We start from the raw sequence: 21,157 nt of genomic DNA, 5'->3' as shown, positions 1-21,157 counted from the left end.
CAAACTTTCAGGTGAGCCGTACGTATCACTGTCTTGATTCATTCACAGGTGTGTGCATACAGGTCACGATTGTCAAATTTCACACTCTAAATGTACACAATTTATTTTACATTCACCTTACCTTGATAAGACTGTTATTTTTTCAAAGTTGAAACTGGTTCAATAGCTGGATATTTGTTGACAAGAAGCTAAATTCAGCACTGACACCCCCCCCCCCCCAAAAATACTAACTGGTTGACGAAGTAACCAGACCCTGATCAACAATGCACACCTCAATCGACCCCAAATTTTAATGAATATTTTGCAAATACTATTAAGTTGACCCTTCCCCATTGGAAGCAGGAATTCACATCTTCAAGAAGCAGGTGGTCTTCCAAATGTTGCCTAGACAACCCACCAACATGCACACACATGCACACACACACGCACACACACTAACACACACACTAACACCTTGCAGTCATGGGTCTCCACTTGGCAAGCAAACATCACAGCGGTGGGAGGGTGGCCTGTGGCATAAGAAGATAAGGGTTCAAGTCCCCTATTGGCCACTTTCTTTTAGTGTGACCATTGGTGAGTTGTTTTTCTCTTTCAGGTCTCTTTTTCTCTTAAATATTTTAATGCTGTCTTGAGCATGAAATAATAGATGCATGGTAGACCAAGTTGTCAAAAATTAATTGTTGTTGGTATGATTATCGATTCCATAACAGAAAGAGCTCAGCTTCACAGCGTAGGCCTTCCATTCCCAGGAGTACCGTGTTAACGGAGGTACTAAAAGTGATTGGGGCCGTTAGCATTGCTTTCCACAAGTCCCCGGTGGGGAAGGCGCGCAGATAGTCATGAAGCCTGGGGGAGCAGGACAAACGCTTTGCTGTGGACATGAGGCCCAGGCAGCTGCACCACTAAGGGTGCTTTGAGAAGACAGGTGGAATCGAGGGACACTGCGATCGTGCAAGCAGATCCGGGTGTGGTCACCACGTTGGCCTGAGCCCAGCTCTGCAGAGTACTTTGACCAAAGCCATCCGCACCTCCCGGTTCCTCAGACTGTAGATAAGGGGGTTGAGAGTCGGGGTGACAAGACTGTAGAAAAGGGAGACCACGTTGTCCTGCTGTGGGCTGTGGTAAGCACCAGGCACCATGTACATGAACACCGCAGCTCCGTAGAAGAGTCCCACGACCGTGAGGTGCGAGGAGCACGTGGTCAAGGCCTTGTTCCGGGCCCCCTCCGAGCGCATGCACAGAACAGCCCGCAACACGTGGCCATAGGAGGCGGCAATGAGGGAAAGCGGAAGCACGAGGATCAGCACTCCCGAGGTGGACAGCGCCCGCTCGTAGGCGGAGGTATCCGCACAGGACAGCCTCAGCAGGGCTGGCACCTCGCAGAAGAAGTGGTCCACGGTGCGGGAGGCACAGTAGGGGAAGTGCAGGGTGATGGAGGTCTGTGTGCAAGCGTTGAGCACACCTGCCAGCCAGGAGGAGCCCACCATGAGCAGGCACACCTGGCGTCTCATGAGCACAGGATACTGCAGAGGGTGGCACACAGCAACGTACCGGTCGTATGACATGAGGGCCAGCAGGACGCCCTCCGCCACACCCATCAGGGTCAGGAAGAATATTTGAGCTGCACACCCTTCAAAGGAGATGGAACCGTCTCCCTGCAGGAAGTCTGAGGCCATCTTGGGGATGGTGACCAGGGGGAAACCAACATCGAAGAGGGAGAGCTGGCTGAGCAGAAAGTACATGGGTGTGTGGAGTCGGGCATCCAGGCGAATCAGGAACAGCAGAATGGTGTTCCCCAGAAGGCCCATGATGAACATGGCGGCCACCAGAGAGAAGAGGACATTGTGTGGTCCTGAGTGACTGAAGAGGCTCACCAGAATGAAGCTGGAGGCTGCCGACTGATTCACATCCCTCATGCTCTTCCCAGCTTGCTGTAGCACAACCTTGGTGGCATGCTCCAATACCCTTCATTCCAGGAGTCCTGGGGCCAAAGGAAAGGTGAGATTCCAAAAGAGTCAGGAGACAAAGTCAGGCTGAAGCAAGTAGCAAGAAAACGAAGAGAAGAGTCCAAATGCCTGGGTGAGAACATGGAGCAAGGAAAAATCTGTCAGGAGCTGTCACTGTAGCCACGCTGACAGGATGACTCTAAGGAGTGCAAACCAGAGAGGCACCATGACAGCAGCTCATGGGGGGTTAACAGCTGCAGGTGGTGGGAAGGACAGTGGCCAATGAGCTTGGCTATTTTTGATGGCTTCACTGCATTGGATGGTAAAGTAGTGGCCCACAGCAGGTCTGAACCAACTTCAAGGACACTTTGAGACACCGGTATGTGTCTAATAATAATCATGTGGGTGAATGAAGTGCACAAGAAAGATCACCACGGACCAGCAAGAGCTGCACACTTAAACCAGGAATGCACCCTTCCCTCAACAAGCTCCCAGGCACACTCACATTGTCCAGGAATCCCATGCCCCTCCCACCATTCCAACATCGGAGGCACAGTGCAGGAGGTCAAGTCGTCTTCCAGGCAGTTGGAGGAGAAAAAGGAACAAAGCACATGGCTGCACAGCTGGTGGTTAAGGAAGAGCGCCAGCAGGAAAGCTAGACAGCCTGGATTAGTGCACCACCTTGGGGTCTCGCTCGATAGCCATCTCTTCACCCAGAAAGTGGGTGGCAGGAATCCACATCACAGGCTGTAAAGGTCAAAGCAAAGGAGGATGCTGAGTCCAATGCATGGCACATGGCAAGTGCTCAATAAACTGTAAACATCACTAATTCTCTGGAGGAGAAAGACATTAAAGATCATTGGCTGAGCAATCCCACTGTTGGTACGTAGCCAAGGGAATTGAAATGTGCCTGTCAAGAAGACACCTGCACTCCCAGGTTTATTGTTGTGATGGCCAAGAAGTGGAAACAGCCTGGGGATCCTTCAGCAGAGGAATGGAGACAGAAAATGTCTACATATACATAATGGAATCTTATTCAACTAGTTAAAAAGAATGAGAGTCTGTCATTTGCAGCAACATGCATGGAAATGAAGGACACTACATAAAGAGAAATAAATCAGGCACAGAAAGACAAATACCACACATTCTGACTAATGCTGTTGGAGTTAGAACATTGATCCCAAAGAAATAGAGAATGGAATCTGGATACCGGAGCCCGGGAAGGGAAGGGAGCAGGGAGTGGGGATAAGGAGAGAATGGTTAATGGGCACAGGAATGTCAATGGGTAGGAGAAATAACTCCTAATGCTTGGTAGCACAGGATAACAACAGTTGGCAACAATTAATTAAATATTTCATAATAATGAGTAAAAGAACTTTGAATGTCCCAACACAGAAGAAATTATAAATGTTTGAGGTGATGGGTACTCCAGTTTTCCTGACCTGATCATGACATATTACATACGTACGTTGAAACATCACACCATAAAATATACAGTTGTGGAGAGCAGTGGCTGAGACTGGGGGTCTCTGATGACCTCATGGCTGTGGGATGCCTGGTCCTGGGAATGTTCCTGTGCAAGGGCATAGGATGCTCAGCTGCTGTGGCAATGCCCTGCATGAGGAGGCTCTGTGCAAGAGTCTTTTCAGTTCTGACCTTGGTCTCAGGCACACAGCTCCCAGGAATAGAGGAATTCTTATGCTAAACAACCACAGTCTTTCACCAGCTCTGCTTCTCCTGAGCCTGCCTGCTTCACAGTAACTTTAAACAATGGACTTTCTTGAGAGCTACACTGCACTTTGCAACTGCGGAAAAGTCACATAGTTTCTGTAACTTTCCTGTGAATACAAAGAATGGTTGCCTAGTCTTTAACCTGATAATGAGACATATATAAATAAAGATTGGCGTAATTCTTTTTTTTTTTTTTAAGATAATGAAAGCTTAAATTCTGTACATATTGTTAGATTTATGCAATAAAAATTACAAAATGCTGATTAAAAGAAAACCTTGAAATTGTAGCAATATCTATGTTGATGGATTTACTAGACTTAACATAGTTAAGATGTCAACTTTGGAGTTTCAAGATGGTGGCCTAGAGGATGGCTGCATTTCATGTTGCTCCAGGACTCAGGATTCAAAAGAGGAGAAATTGAGAGACTTGGGACCAATTCAAAGCAGCCGGGTGAGTCTCTGCCATTGGGGAGGTGTCCCGGATGGGACGGTGGTCCCAGAATGCAGGGAAATTGTGAAGTAGAGCTGCCAGCGAGACGCCCCTCCCCCCGCTGGAGCAGTGAACTCGGACAACTGGGAGCGACGTAAAGGAGGCCGCTCAGCACAGCACTGAGACTTGGAGCAATCACTGGGGCTCCGGTGGTGGCCCAGGGGAGGAGCGGCGAGGAGAGCTGTGTGGACTCAGGACACTGGGGCCTGCCCTGAGGAGGAGGAGGAGGAGCGTGGCCGCTTGGATTCGGAGTGACTATACCATAGCTACAGGCAGTTGAAGATTGGCGTAATTCTTTAGATCTGCATCTCCATCAGAGGGCAGGGTCCCACCTGATCCCAGCTTAATCTTCGAAATCTTGTTTGTGAATCTTTATTTTCCTATCCCCCTTCGACCCTCACGGGACCCGAGAGTTTGGTCGCGCCGGCTGCAGCATACCATTACTATGTGTCAGTTTAAAACATTTTCAGAAATAGATTGCTGGCTGGACGTGCCGTGCTGAGCACGGTGCTGGGTAAGTGCCATGCTGAGCACGGTGCCGGGTACACAGGACGTTCTTGGTCCCTGCTGGTTCTTGTTGCCATTGTTCTGCGTGGTGCCCCCACCATGGTCCAGCCTGACCCCGTTCTGTCATACTCTTCAGTGCCATTCTGTGGTGTCCTTGTCTTTACTGAGTAGCATCTACCTGCCCTTCTACAATCTGTTGGCAGTCTTTAAAGTCCCCAGCTCCTACGGCTTCCAGCAGGGTTTTTCTGCCTTGGCACTATTGGCTTCTGGGTCGTGGAGACCTGTCCGTGTGTGGCAGAGCGTGGAACAGCATCCCTGACCTCATCGTCCACTAGATGCCGGAGGCACTCTCACGCCTAAGTCATGACAAGCGAAGTGACTCCAGATGGTGCCAAACATCCCCCTGTACCACCTTGAGAATCTCTGGCTTAGAGCTTCAGCAGAGATGGGTTTACTGTAATTGATTTACAGAGATTGATTCACTCCTCAATTCCTCTTCTAGAAGTTTACTTTTTAATTATATGAAGTTCTAACTGAGCATAAATCCTCGGAACATCTATTTCCATGATTTTTTACAGAAAAAAAATAACAATCCTTCCAATTTGCTGCCAACTTAAGAGTCCAGTGTTCCCCTCCAGTCTCTCAATATCCCAACTGGTAAAACAGCATGTACAGCAGATCCCTGTCAAGGGCTGTTATGTGCCCAGGTGACTCTGATTTCCTCAGCCCTCACGTCTCTCCACTCTGAAAGGGGTCCACACCAGTTGAGTGCTGACTTTGCAGTGGGCACCTGGCGAGGTGTTATCTGCTCAAGGACTTGAAGCCTCAGATTCTGGAGATGGATGGAGGTTGTGGATGTGCATCCCTCTGAATGGACCTAATGCCATTGACTGTGGGCACTGTCACATATTATTTATGTAATTCTCACATTCAGTTACCACTACTCAAGGATCCAAGGTGGAGCTTACTCAGTAAGCAGCTGTGGAGTGAATACATTCTGCGAGACAAATATTTTTGTTGGAATTAATGTTACAGACTAATGGGCTAAGAGGAGGTAAGTGACTTACCTAAGTCACACAGCTGCTAACAGGGTGGGATAAGATTTGAGCCACATCCGAAATCCAGTATCCCTCTGCTCTGAATGCTGCCTCTTTCTCGGAGTTAATGTTTGACTTGTCTGCCCTGAAATTCTGAGCTGGCAACATCTCCAGGTGATGACTACTATGGATGTCTGAGTCCCCACAAGGGAAGCTAAAGGTGACCCCAACCAATACCAGACACATTTCTCTGGACCTAAGTCCATTGCCCAGGTCTGGTGTCCATTCCTTACTGTTTCTAACACCTCTTAGTGCTGGACATCAACACAGGTGACCTCTTGATGTGCATAGATCTGGCCTGCATGTGTTCACAGCAGAGGTGACAAACAGGAAATCACTCTAACAACCACACATCTGCCTGTGGGATGGCAGATGTCAAAAACAGACAAGAATCCATCATTCCATTCAAAAACCCAACGTGCTCATGGAAAACAACATCGTCAGTTCTCTAGGTCCTGCCTGCTGCTAATATCTCGTCTCTAAATCGTGCCTGTACACCAGAGCCCGAAGCCTGGGTTCCAAGCACTAACCTTCACTCACCAGAATCTGTGTGCAAACAGAATGAGGAGGTTGCCCATGAGCATTCAACTCCACTCGGTCCCTTTGTCTAACCAGGGCCACGTTAGTCTGTGCAAAGATAACATCCATGGATAGGGCTCCAGGGGCAACTGTTACATCAGAAATCCTCTGGGTCTGCCTTTCTGCTAGGGAGAAAATTAATTGCATGGAAGCCTAGAGCCCCTGATATTTGGATTATCCCTGGAGGAGCATGGAAAAACATCTACTCATCTCTCAGCCGCAGGAAAGATGGGCAGCACTGAGGTGGATAATTGAATATGACAGTCAAGTCCTTTTGTTTGGATCTGGAGAAAGGAATGAAAGGATCCATTAGTGTAAATGGACTCCTATGCTTAAGAAGATCTGATGTCCAGGAGATTTCTGCTGTGTTAAGTAATAAGGCCGAGATGGAGGTGGAAGAGTGAGGAGTCAGGACATGCCTTCTTCTAGACTCTTTTTGAGGAGCCCCTAAGAGTAGGAGAAGCAGTGATGTAGATCTAGTGCCCATGGTTATGGCGTGTCTTTGGCCAGAGTCAGGGGAAAGGGCAGGGACTAGAGAGTCAGGCTACCCTGAGCATGCTGAAGACAACAGGAGAGCTTCTGAAAGCCAAGGCATAGTGGGAGTGCAGTTCAAAGCAAAGCCGAGTCAGACAGGTGGCAGCAAGGTGACCAATGGCAAGCCCCTGACACATAGTAAACAGCTATTGGCAAATTCCTGGCACCATGCCACCACTTTCTACTTCCAACCCCAAGGCAGACATTAGCACTTGATCTCATTTGCATTCTACCTCTGAGCCTGGATGGAGCTTCTTAGCTCAACACTCCTTACAGCCGGGTCTTCCGAATTGAATTCAACATTCATCAGGAAATCTGTTCTCCATGCAGACCATAGAACAGTGCTCAAAGCTGTGACAGTCTACATGGAGCTTGTGTAGAAAGCAATTTAACTCATCGCTTCCTTCATGAGCAAGGTCTTAGTACAGGAGCAACATCAGCTGAACTAAGGCTTGGGGATATAGTTAATTGACAGCTGGTTCCAAGGTCCCTTTCTCCTCAAAGTACAACAGTGGTTCACAGACCACACTTGGAATTACACTGCCAGAGACCATCTGGCCCTCAATGATGAAAAGCCTACAATTATATATCTCTGTATAACTGCTATCTGAGGCACATGATATGTTGATGCCTTACTGAATGGACAGGGATGGGGAAGACTGGAGTTTAAAAAAGGAAGTCAAGATAAGGAAAAGAGGCAATGGGTCTTGGATCCTCAACATCTTGCGTGTTGGCTGGCATCAATGTTGGATGGGTGGATGGATGGATGGAAGAGAGCATGTGGGTGGATGGATAAATGCATGGATGAATGAGTGGATGGGTAGATGGGTAGGTGGGTGGAAGAGAGCATGTGTGGGTGGATAGATGGATGGATGAATGGGTGAATGGGTGGATGGGTGGATGGATGGATGGATGGATGGATGGATGGATGGATGGATAAATGGATAGATGAATGGATGGATGGGAGGGTGGGTGGGAGGGTGGAAGGAAGGGTGTAGGAATGACTGGGACAAACCATGATCAAAATTACTTGTAACTGATTCATGTTGTTCTAAAGAAAAAGAGAAGAGAAACATAGCAAAGGAAGTGTTTGTACTTCGCATGCAATGTTCACTCTCTGCATACCAGCTTCATATTTTTGCCATTTCCATGTGCTTTTCACTACCATTTTCTTCACATAGGTGGCTCCTGATTAATGTTGGTTATCCATTTCTGAAAAGTAGATGTTCACAAAACTTTCAACTGGGACTCTATTCCATTGTTGCAAATAGGAAAAGACTGAGTTGCACATCAACTAAAACTCAATTTTTTTAAATGTACCTGAAATCAGTAAAAACATATAAGTATCCATAAAAAAACTATCCTGTTAGGATGAGAAATACTTAAAACATTGTTTCATGTTGACCAAATAATAAATGTACTTGTTGACAGTTTTTTTTGGTATAAAGTCATGTTTTTCTTCCATGGATTCCTTTTCCAAGATTTTCTTCACTCTCTCAACTTTTAGGGAACTTATCAGAGGTTTGCTTTTGCCAAAATATGAAAGTCTCTGGGGAACAAATTCAACACAAGCAAAAACAGCAGAGAAAGGCTCACACTGAGGGACATCATGACCTCTCTTAGCATCAGCAAAATCTAGGGACACTCTCCTTTGCTATTACTTGGGACCCCTTTCCTACACATCATCTTATTTAAAAATTACCTTTAGGGATGAAGATACAGCTCAGTGGTAGGGCACTTGCCTAGCACATGCCAGGCCCTGGGTTCATTCCTCAGTACCACAAAAAGTTAAAACATTATGTTTAGTTTGATGTAAATAAAATCTGTGTCATCCTTGGAGAAATGGAAGACAAAAAATACCGTGTCACAGAAGTGCTCCTCTCCATTCCCAAGAACCTAGTCAAGTCTAGGAAATAACGAGTGTGAGCCTAAGTTGGAATGTCCAGGCAAATATTATCTCAAAGATGCTAGATTTCGGAGGTTTCAAGATGGCGGCCTAGAGGGTGGCTGCATTTCATGTTGCTCCAGGACTCAGGATTCAAAAGAGGAGGTATTGAGACACTTGGGACCAACTCAAAGCAGCCGGGTGACTCTCACCCATTGGGAAGGCATCCCGGATGGGACGGTGGTCCCGGAACACAGGGAACTTTGTGAAGTAGAGCTGCCGGCGAGACACCCCTCCCCCCGCTGGAGCAGTGAACGCGGACAACTGGGAGCGCTGTAAAGGAGGCCGCTTGGCACAGCGCTGGGACTCGGAGCAACCACTGGGGCTCCAGCGGCTGCCCAGGGGAGGAGTGGCGAGGAGAGCCCAGGGGAGGTGTGGACTCAGAACACCGGGGCCTGCCCTGAGGAGGAGGAACGTGGCCACTTGGATTCGGAGTGACTGCACCAGAGCTACAGGCGGTTGCCAGAGGAGAAGCTGCGCGGCGAGCTGTTTGGACTCTAAGCGACCGCTTCTGAACACCGGGGCCTGCCCTGAGGACGAGGAGGAGAAGGAGTGGGGCCGCTTGGATTCGGGGTGACTACACCAGAGCTACAGGCGGTTGCCAGAGAAGGGGCTGCGTGGCGAGCTGTTTGAACTCAGACCACTTCTGAACCCGGGGCCTGCCCGGAGGAGGAGGAGGAGGAGGAGGAGGAGCGCGGCGGGTCATTTGGACTCGCAGTGACTGCATTAGCGCTCCAGGCGGCTGCTCAGAGGAGAAGGCGAGTGGTGAGTTGTTTGGACTTAAAGTGACAGCGCCTGAACACAGGGGGGCTACCTGGAGGAGAAGCGTGGTGGGTCGCTTGGTCTTGAGTGGCCGCACCAGAGCTCCGGGCAGTTGCCCAGAGGACCCGTGCAGCGGGTCACGTGGATTCAGAGCCACTCAGAGTGACCGCTCCTGAACACCCGGGGGGTTATCTGGAGAAGGAGGAGGAACGGGGAGGGTCACTTCGACTTGGAGTGAGTGATTGCCCAGGGCTACGGGTGGTTGGTGGGAGGAGGAGGCACGCAGTGAGTTTCTTGGACTCCTAGTGACCACACCAGAATACTGGGCGGCTGTCTGGAGGAAGAGGCCTGTGGCGGGTCTCTGGGACTCAGAGCGATTGTTCGGGGCCCCAGGTGGCTGCTCAGAGGAGGGGCCGCATAGCCAGGCGATTAGGTGCAGAGCAGGGTCCCAGGATCTAGGAGGCTTCTGGGTGGAAGAGCCGCACAGAGACAGGCTTAGGGTGGAGCGAAGGTTCCAGGCCTGCGGGCAGATTCTCTGAGGAGGGGCAGCCTAAGGAGATTCATCTGCGAAGGGTGAGGCTCCCAGGCCCAGGAGGCAGGGCCAGGCCCCTGGGAACTTTGCAGAGGAAGGCAGCCCAGCCCAGGCGGTAGCTGTAAATTGAGGGGAACCTCTAGGAGGGAACTGACCAGCGAGACCTCCCCACCGGGTGAGTCTTCCCTGCTGGGTGAGGTTTCCCCACAAGGACGGTAAAACCAGAGACTCAGGCCCAAACAGGCCTTGCCTCCACCCGCAGCCTAGGTCCCCTTTGGATGACCATTGGTCAACAAGTGGAGGCACCTCTGCCCACTAGCAGGGATTATACCCCACCTGAAGGCCACCACTCCTAGAGAGGCAGCTTCCTTGTGGAGCACCGCATTATCAACTTCCTCCAAGACTTCAGCCTACTGAAGGCTAAGGGGGGATATATATAGAAATCTTCAGGGACATTGTAAGTCAATAGAGGAAATCTGCAATATCTCAGCGGTCCTCTGATACCTGAACAATATGAGAAAACAAGGAAAGAAAATGCTGCAAACAAATCTAGATGTTACATCAATAAAACCCAGTGACAGCATGGCAGAAGAAATGACAGAAAAGGAGTTCAGAATGTACATAATTAAAATGATCAGAGAAGCAAACGATGAGATGAAAGAGCAAATGCAAGCATTGATTGATCGCACCAATCGACAGTTAAAAGAGCAAATACAGGAAGCAAAAGATCATTTCAATAAAGAGTTAGAGATATTGAAAAAAAACCAAACAGAAATCCTTGACATGAAGGAAACAATAAACCAAATTAAGAACTCCATAGAAAGCATATCCAATAGGATAGAACACCTGGAAGACAGAACCTCAGACATTGAAGACAAAATATGTAACCTTGAAAACAAAGTTGAACAAACAGAGAAGATGGTAAGAAATCATGAACAGAATCTACAAGAACTATGGGATATCATGAAAAGGCCAAATTTAAGAATTATCGGGATTGAGGAAGGTCTAGAGAAACAAGCCAAAGGAATGAACAATTTATTCAACGAAATAATATCAGAAAATTTCCCAAATCTGAAGAATGAAATGGAAAATCAAGTTCAAGAGGCTTATAGGACTCCAAATACACAAAATTACAACAGACCCACACCAAGGCACATTATAATGAAAATACCTAACATACAAAATAAAGACAGAATTTTAAAGGCTGTGAGAGAAAAGAACCAAATTACATTCAGGGGGAAACCAATACGGATATCAGCAGATTTTTCAATCCAGACCCTAAAAGCTAGAAGGGCCTGGAACAACATTTTTCAAGCCCTGAAAGAAAATGGATGCCAACCAAGAATCTTATACCCAGCAAAACTTACCTTCAAATTTGACGATGAAATAAAATCCTTCCATGATAAACAAAAGCTAAAAGAATTTACAAAAAGAAAGCCAGCATTACAGAACATGCTCCACAAAATATTCCATGAGGAAGAGATGAAAAAGAAAGAAGCAAATCAGCAAAGGGAGGAATTATCCTAAAGGAATTGTCAAATAAAGGAGGAAACAAGTTGTGTCAAACAAATAAATAAACAAAATTTAAAAAATGAACCAAATGACCGGGAAACCAAATCATTTCTCTATAATAACCCTGAATGTTAATGGCCTGAATTCATCAATCAAAAGACATAGACTGGCAGACTGGATTAAAAAGAAAGATCCAACAATATGTTGCCTGCAAGAGACTCACCTCATAGAAAAAGATACCCATAGACTAAAGGTGAAAGGATGGGGAAAAACATACCATGCACATGGACTCAGCAAAAAAGTTGGAGTATCCATCCTCATTTCCGATAATGTGGACTTCAAGCCAAAGTTAGTCAGAAGGGATAAAGAAGGACATTTCATACTTCTTAAGGGAAGCATAAATCAGCAAGATATAACAATCATAAACATCTATGCCCCAAACAGTGGCTCATCCATGTATGTCAAACAAATCCTTCTCAATTTCAGAAACCAAATAGTCCATAACACAATAATACTAGGTGATTTTAACACGCCTCTCTCACCACTGGACAGATCTTCCAGACAAAAATTGAACAAAGAAACCATGGATCTCAATAACACAATCAATAATTTAGACTTAACGGACATTTATAGAATATACCATCCAACCAAGAGCGAATACACTTTCTTCTCAGCAGCACATGGATCCTTCTCTAAAATAGACCATATATTATGCCACAAAGCTAATGTTAGCAAATACAAGAAGATAGAGACACTACCATGTATTCTATCGGATCATAATGGATTGAAGTTAGAAATAAATGAAAGAGTAAAACACAGAAACTATTCCAACATCTGGAGATTAAACAATATGCTATTATATGATGAATGGATAACAGAAGATATTAGGAAGGAAATTTAAAAATTCTTCGAGGTAAATGAGAACAAAGAAACATCATATCAAAATCTCTAGGACACTATGAAAGCAGTACTTAGAGGGAAATTTATTTTATGGAGCGCATTTAATAAAAGAAGTAAAACTCAACAAATAAACGACCTAACACTACAGCTCAAAGCCCTAGAAAAAGAAGAACAGAACAGCACCAAAAGTAGTAGAAGACAGGAAATAGTTAAACTCAGAGCTGAAATCAATGAAATTGAAACAAAAGAAACAATACAAAAAATTGACAAAATAAATAGTTGGTTCTTCGAAAAAATAAACAAAATTGATAAACCTTTAGCCACACTAACAAAGAGAAGACGAGAGAAAACCCAAATCACTAAAATTCGGAATGAACAAGGAAATATCACAACAGACAGGATTGAAATACAAAACATAATTAGAAGCTATTTTGAAAATCTATACTCCAACAAAACAGAAAACCTCGAAGACATCAACAGGTTTCTAGAGACATATGAATTGCCTAAACTGAACGAGGAGGACATAAACAATTTAAATAGACCAATTTCAAGTACTGAAATAGAAGAAGTCATCAAAAACCTACCAACAAAGAACAGTCCGGGACCAGATGGGTTCTCAGCCTAGTTCTACAAAACCTTTAAAGAAGAGCTCATTCCAATACTTCTCAAAGTATTCCATAAAATAGAAGAGGAGGGAACCCTCCCAAACTCATTCTATGAAGCCAATATCACACTGATACCTAAACCAGACAGAGACTCATCAAGGAAAGAAAATTTCAGACCAATATCCTTAATGAACATCGACGCAAAAATTCTCAACAAAATTTTAGCAAATCGCATACAAAAACATATTAAAAAGATAGTGCACCATGATCAACTGGGTTTCATCCCAGGGATGCAAGGTTGGTTCAACATCAGGAAATCAATAAACATAATTCACCATATTAATAGACTTAAAGTCAAGAATCACATGATTATTTCAATAGATGCAGAAAAAGCATTTGATAAAATACAGCACCCCTTCATGCTCAAAACACTAGAAAAAATAGGGATAGTGGGAACATTCCTTAACATTGTAAAGGCCATTTATGCTAAGCCCATGGCTAATATCATTCTAAATGGAGAAAAACTGAAAGCATTCCCCCTAAAAACGGGAACAAGGCAGGGATGCCCTCTTTCACCACTTCTATTCAATATCGTTCTTGAGACTCTGGCCAGAGCAATTAGACAAACCAAAGAAATTAAAGGGATACGAATTGGAAAAGAAGAACTCAAACTATCCCTGTTCGCTGATGACATGATTATATATTTAGAGGAACCTGGAAATTCCACCAGAAAACTCTTAGAACTCATAAGTGAATTCAGTAAAGTAGCAGGTTACAAGATCAATGTTCATAAATCCAACGCATTTTTATACATAAGTGATGAATCTTCAGAAAGAGAAATTAGGAAAACTACCCCATTCACAATAGCCTCGAAAAAAATAAAATACTTGGGAATCAATCTCACAAAAGAGGTGAAAGACCTCTACAATGAGAACTATACAACACTAAAGAAAGAAATTAAAGAACACCTTAGAAGATGGAAAGATCTCCCATGTTCTTGGATAGGCAGAATTAATATTGTCAAAATGGCCATACTACCTAAAGTGCTATACAAATTCAATGCAATTCCAATTAAAATCCCAATGACGTACCTTACAGAAATAGAGCAAGCAATTATGAAATTCATCTGGAAGAATAAGAAACCCAGAGTAGCTAAAGCAATCCTTAGCAGGAAGAGTGAAACAGGGGGTATCGCAATACCCGAACTTCAACTCTACTACAAAGCAATAGCAACAAAAACGGCATGGTATTGGTATCAAAATAGAAAGGTAGATCAATGGTACAGAATAGAGGACACGGACACAAACCCAAATAAATACAATTTTCTCATACTAGACAAAGGGGCCAAAAATATGCAATGGAGAAAAGATAGCCTCTTCAACAAATGGTGCTGGGAGAATTGGAAATCCATATGCAACAGAATGAAACTAAACCCATATCTCTCACCATGCACGAAACTAAACTCAAAATGGATTAAGGACCTCGGAATCAGACCAGAGACCCTGCAGATTATAGAGGAAAAAGTAGGTCCAAATCTTCACCTTGTTGGTCTAGGATCAGACTTCCTTAACAGGACTCCCATAGCACAAGAAATAAAAGCTAGAATCAACCACTGGGATAGATTCAAACTAAAAAGCTTTCTCTCAGCAAAGGAAACTATCAGCAATGCGAAGAAAGAGCCTACAGAGTGGGAGAATATCTTTGCCAATCATACTTCAGATAGAGCACTAATCTCCAGAATCTATAAAGAACTCAAAAAACTCTACTCCAAGAATTCAAATAATCCAGTCGACAAATGGGCTAAGGAAATGAATAGACACTTCACAGAAGAAGATCTACAAGCAATCAACAAACATATGGAAAAAATGCTCAACATCTCTAGTAATAAGAGAAATGCAAATCAAAACCACCCTAAGATTCCATCTCACCCCAATTAGAATGGCGATTATCAAGAATACGAGCAACAACAGGTGTTGGCGAGGATGTGGGGAGAAAGGTACACTCATACATTGCTGGTGGGACTGCAAATTAGTGCAGCCACTCTGGAAAGCAGTGTGGAGATTCCTTAGAAAACTTGGAATGGACCCTCCATTTGACCCAGCTATCCCACTCCTTGGCCTATACCCAAAGGATCTAAAATCAGCATACTACAGAGATACAGCCACATCAATGTTCATAGCTGCTCAATTCACAATAGCCAGACTGTGGAACCAACCTAGATGCCCTTCAATTGATGAGTGGATAAAGAAACTGTGGTATATATACACAATGGAATATTACTCAGCCATAAAGAATGATAAAATTATGGCATTTGCAGGCAAATGGATGAAATTGGAGAATATCATGCTAAGTGAGATAAACCAATCTCAAAAAGCCAAAGGACGAATGATATCGTTAATAAGTGGAGGATGACACATAATGGGGGGGAGGGAAGGGTTAGTGTTAGGGTTAGAGTTAGGGTTAGGGAGGGGGGCAAGTATGGAGGAAGGAAGTACTGTATAGAGGGTGAAGAGGGGTGGGAGGGGTGGGGGGAAGGGAAAAAATAACAGAATGAATCAAACAACATTACTCTATGTAAATTTATGATTACACAAATGGTATGCCTTTACGCCATGTACAAACAGAGAAACAACATGTATCCCATTTGTTTACAATAAAAAAATATAAAAAAAAAAGATGCTAGATTTCACACACGTCTGCTGGAATTATAGCAAGTTGGTGATACCTGGGTTTTTGCAAGCACACCAAGTTCCTTGAGTGCTGGTCCTACTGAGACAAAGCAAGCTAGCTAGTGATGTCACTGCTTCATGTAGTGATGTACCTTCATAATCCACTCCCTGTTCTGAATTGAGGGCTGGAGACACTATTTTCTGGGGAAGCACCATGAGGGATGGAGGTGCTGTCTGTCCAGGCCGTCACCCCGGACCTTCCCTGTGGGCAATTTGCAGTACCCCATCTGTCTTGCACACTATCTCTGGGTTCTCTTTGGTCTCTTGCACCCTGTCCACTCCCATAGCACAACTGGTCCACGGACAGTATGAACCCTTTCCTGCACAAGCACGGGCCAGAAAACATTGTATTGAGAAAAACACACATTTTATTAATTAGGGACATTGACACCAAGAAATTTTGCATTCTTGTGGGGGAAAGTTAACCAGGAGATAGTCTATGAAACACACCTGCACCTTTCTTTAATAACCCATTTTCAGTTGTTTTAAAAAAAACTGGCTTGATTTCATCTTTCATGTTGCCATTGTGCAATTCATAAGCCTAAAATTACAGAAGTAGTTAAAAAATTTTTTGAAGCATCAAGCATTTTCTTATTTTCCTTTTAATTGAATTTTTTAACTAAAAAAAGTTAAAGGTATACCCACATACCCTCCATCAATTGTTATTCTTTTGCCACATGGCTTTATTTCTTTATATGTACATAAACACACTTTTTAATCAAGTTGAAATTCACATAGCATAAAAGTTGATAACTTTAAGGTGCACAATTCAGTGTCACCTATTACATCCACAGTGTGGTATAATCATCAGTGTGGTTCCAAAACATCTTCATCACCCAAGGGATGCATCCATTAAGCAATCACTCCCATTGCCCCTCTCCCAACCTCGGGCAATCACAAATCTGATTTCTGTCTCAATAGATTTACCTATTCTAGGTATTTCCTACAAGTGGAATTATGTAATATGTGAGCTTCTGTGTCTGACTTCTCTTGCTTAGCACAGTGTTTTAGAGATTTATTCATGTTGTAGTATTGTCATGAGATGAAACATGTCCTTCTCCCAAAAAATCATTTGTTGGTGTCCCCCAGTACTTCATAATTTGACTATATTTAGAGATAGGTTCTGTGAAGAGAAAATCAGGTTAAAATAAAGTCAGCAAACTCCAGTCCAATATGGCGGGGTTCTCATAAGAACTTTGGGGTGATGTCAGCAAGATGGTGGAATAGGAAGCCCGGGAACCTCCTTACACCCATGGGTACACCAATTCAACAATAATACATCGACCTTTGTGAGAAATCCAGAAACAAGTTGAGAGGACCCTGTACCACGGTCAAGAGTGGCACCAACCACATAAGCTTGAACTTGTACACCATTTTGAATAGCATGCTGAAATCTTACGCTGTGCTACTTGGCACCTGAATCATCCTTCAGTCCAATGTTTCCATGCTCTATATACTACCTGCCCACTAATCACTTAGTAGCCATTTTGGTTATCAGACCAACTGTTGAACACCTGTTCAAGTAACACTTATTTCATGTAAGAGAGCCAAACACCAAAGCAATGATATTGGTAATTCAGATATGCCAAAGAGAAGATGCAAAGTGCTTCAAGTGTCACCTCACATCATTGTAACAAGAAAGGAGAGGACAGTACAATAAGATGTTTTGAGAATAATCAAATTTACACTTTAATCATATATTGCTATAACTGTCCTATTTTATTATTAGTTATTATTAGACTTTTGTGTTAATTTATAAATTAAGCTTCTTCATAGGTAAGTACATATAGGCAAAAACATAACATATGTAGGTTTGGTTTGGTGACACTTGAGGTTCCAGGTATGCACTGGGGGTCTTGGAATGTATCCACCCGATGACAAAGGACTACCATACAAATGCCTCTCTGGGACACTTATTTCAATTCTTTTAGGTATATACCCCAGAAGGGGAACTGCTGGTCATGTGGCAATTCTATTTTTTTTTAATTTTTGAGGCACTTCCATCATATTCTCCATAGTAGCTGCACCATTTTACATTCACACCAATTATGAACACGGGCTCCAATTTCTCCCCATTCTTGCCAACACTTGTTATAGGCTGGTGTTTTTTACAACAGCCTTTCTAATGAGGATGAGGTGGTCTCTTATTGTGGTTTTGATTCTGGCTTATCTTTTGGGGAAGATGTTTCATTTCTGCTGCATCTCCTAGCCCCTTTCCTGGAGTTGGTCCCAGGGTCAGAGAGACTATTACCCACTGCTCTCCGAAGCTGTCCACAGCGCCATCCACACGAGGAAGTGCAGATCATGAACCAAGAGCAAAATCCATCCTCAGGTGAAGTATAAAGAACGGGCATGTAGCTGGGCACAGCTTGGGAGGCCAAGGCAGGAGGATTGGAACTTCAAAGCCAGTCTCAGCCATTTAGCAAGGCCCTAAGCAACTCATCAAGACCCCGTCTCTAAATAAAATATTTTTTAAATGCCTGGGGATGTGGCTCAGTGGTTGAGTGCCCCTAAGTTCAATCCCCAGTACAAAAAAAAAAAAAAAAAAAAAAAAAAAAAGAATGGGCATCCAACCTGAGAGGTTAGAGAGAAGCCATGATGCAGAAGAGGTGAGTAGCTCCAAGATATGCTCCATTCAAGAGGCAGACGCCAGGGTCCTATCCCTCCATTGCTGTGTCTGGTTAAGGTCTCCACATACAGATGACCCAACCACTGCCTTGGATGCAAACACCCGTCTGGGATCTGGAAATTCCAACCTGGGCTTCAAATGACCCAATAACATCCAAACCTAAACACTTTCCCCCAAACAATTCAAAAATAGCTAATTGTCAAGGCAAGTGAGTAATTTTTCCCTGAAGGCGACGAGCCGAGTATGGGCCCCCACCCACCTTTCCGAGAAAAAGAGCCATTCCCTCACCGACACTCCTAACCAAAACTCCCTGCTGAGACCCAAGCAGGCTGTGGAGGACACACCCCGACGGGAACTGGTTCCATCAGGTCTGGAGATCCTGCCTAGCCCAAGCCAAAACTCATACCGCTGAGGACAGAAAGCACAGAGGCTGTGAAGTCCCCAGAAACTGGTCTGCAGGCTTAGCTTCGCCTAGTTTAAGCACCACTTGCAGGAAACGGAGGTAAAAGCCGCCTGCCTCCTGGGTGCGTGGGGTGGGTGAGGGACCTTGCTCAGAAGCCTTGCCGAACCAGCCAGACGCGCGCCCTCTCCGGGCCCTCCTGGTAACGCCACTCTGGAGTGGCCGGTCTGCGGAGTGCCGGGTCCGCGTAACCCGCAGCACCTGCTTCCCGCAATCCCAGGAGCTCACTGTGGAGCGGGGGAGGCGTCCCCAGCCTCCTCTTCCAGCTGAAGGAAGAATGAACTGCAGTGGGAGCCAGGTGTCCCGTCTCTAAAATCGGCCCCAGTCGGGCATGAGAAAATCAGGGACCACCAGTGTTCTCAGTTCTTAGTTGGTAACGGGAACAGAGGGAGGGACGGGGGCCTGGACGAAAAGGCCTGGACAATCCAACACCACCGACAGTTCTCAAGGCAAAGAATCAGTGAAGCTTTCTCTTTTTTTCCATATTTGTATCAGTGCATTATAATCATAGATGCTGGTGGGATTCATTGCTACATATTTATATCTGGATGCAATATAATAATATAATTTGTTCAAAATCATTCCCAGTACTTCCCCCCTCCCTCCCTTCTCTCTCTCTCTCCCCAGTCCCTTTCCTCTACTGATTTCTCTTAGATTTCCATGAGATTTCCACACACACACCTATCCTTTTTCCTCTCTGGCTTCCACATGTGAGAGACAACATATGATCCTTGACCTTCTAAGTTTGGTGTATTTTGCTTAACAAGCTGGTTTCAAGTTCCAACCATTTTCCTGCAGATGCCAATTTCATCCTTCCCTTATGGCTGAGTAAACCTCCGTTGTGTGTATGTAGCACATTTTCTTCATCCATTCATCCACTGGTTGGTACCTGGGCCGGGTCCATAGTTTGGTTATTGTGAATTGTGCTGCTATAAACATAGGTATGCACAAATGCTATAGTATGGTGGCTTTAATTCAGATGTAAGTTTTGTTATTATTTGGATAGAGCAAGGCTAATTTGGATAGATGGGGGGGTGTTACTATTGAAATGGTAACTGATTTTAAAATAATTTAGAATTAAAATACTTCAACTCTGTAGTTTCAACGCTGTTGTGAGTTTTCCTTTCATCTTCGGAAAGTCAGCAAAATTAGAGATAATGCTGTTCCAAGCAGAGTCCTCCAGACAGCTGCAACGGAATCCTTTGGAGCTTGTGAGAATCTCAGGGTCTTACCCCAGAGCGGGGAGCTCTGGAGGCACCAGAAATCTACGTTAACAAACCCTCCTGGTGTACCTAATGCACAATGAAGCCGAGAACCCGCTGGTTTGAGAGAACTACCTTCCTTTCCTAATAATCAGAGGGATGGAGTTAGTAAGCATTTTGAAGACCCAGCTCAATAAGCTACACTTGCTGCACACAGAAATCTCCAAGAACTTTAAAAAGCACAGATGCCTGGTCTCCATTCATGGGGATTCAGATTCAACTGGTCTTGGGTGCAGATTTTTTTAATTCCCACTGGTGATTCTAATTTGCAGACAAGGTGAGAACTTGGAACCAAGGCTGCAGAGTTAGCTGAAGGGAAAGAAATCTGTGGTGTTGGGCGTCCCCTGCTGGCGCAAGGCTGTACGTCTGGTCTCCCAGTGACCTCATGTAATCATATATGAACATAGGAAAGTTAGGTCTGATTCCTTCTGGTTCCTATCCCCATCCCCCTCTCTTCCCTTTATTCCCCTTTGTCCAATCCAATGGACTTCTATTCTTCCCTCTGCCACCACCCCCTTATTGTGGGTTAGCATCCGCATATCAGAGAGAGCATTCAGCCTTTGGTTTTTTGGGATTGGCTTATTTCGCTTAGAATGGTAGTCTCCAGTTCCATCCATTTACCATCAAATACCATAATTTCACTCTTCTTTATAGCTGAGTCACATTCCATTGTGTATCTATATCACATTTTTTTATCCATTCATCTGTTGAAGGACACCTAGGTTGGTTCCACAATCTAGCTATTGTGAACTGAGCTGCTATAAACATTCATGTGGCTGTGTCACTGTAGTATGCTCTTTTTAGGTCCTTTGGGTATATATTGAGGAGTGGAATAACTGGTTCAAATGCTGGTTAGAAAATAAGGACTTAAAAGAGATATTTGTACACTTATGTTCATGCAACATGATTCAAGATAGCCAAAAGGTGGGGGGAAACC

The 21,157-nt window shown here is 44.6% G+C and overlaps 1 protein-coding gene across 1 annotated transcript; it reads right to left on the bottom strand.

Moving 5' to 3' along the window:
* Window positions 1-971: 971 nt before the first annotated feature.
* On the bottom strand, window positions 972-1,916 carry OR2Z1 (olfactory receptor family 2 subfamily Z member 1; the record flags this gene model as incomplete). The annotated part of the gene is made up of 1 exon (XM_079115092.1): window positions 972-1,916. The coding sequence occupies one exon, from the start codon at window positions 1,914-1,916 to the stop codon at window positions 972-974; it is 945 nt and encodes a 314-aa protein (XP_078971218.1).
* Window positions 1,917-21,157: the final 19,241 nt, after the last annotated feature.

Source organism: Sciurus vulgaris (genome assembly GCF_902686455.1).
Source record: "Sciurus vulgaris genome assembly, chromosome: 16".
NCBI lineage: Eukaryota > Metazoa > Chordata > Mammalia > Rodentia > Sciuridae > Sciurus > Sciurus vulgaris.
This window is presented reverse-complemented; position numbering and strand designations above follow the sequence as displayed.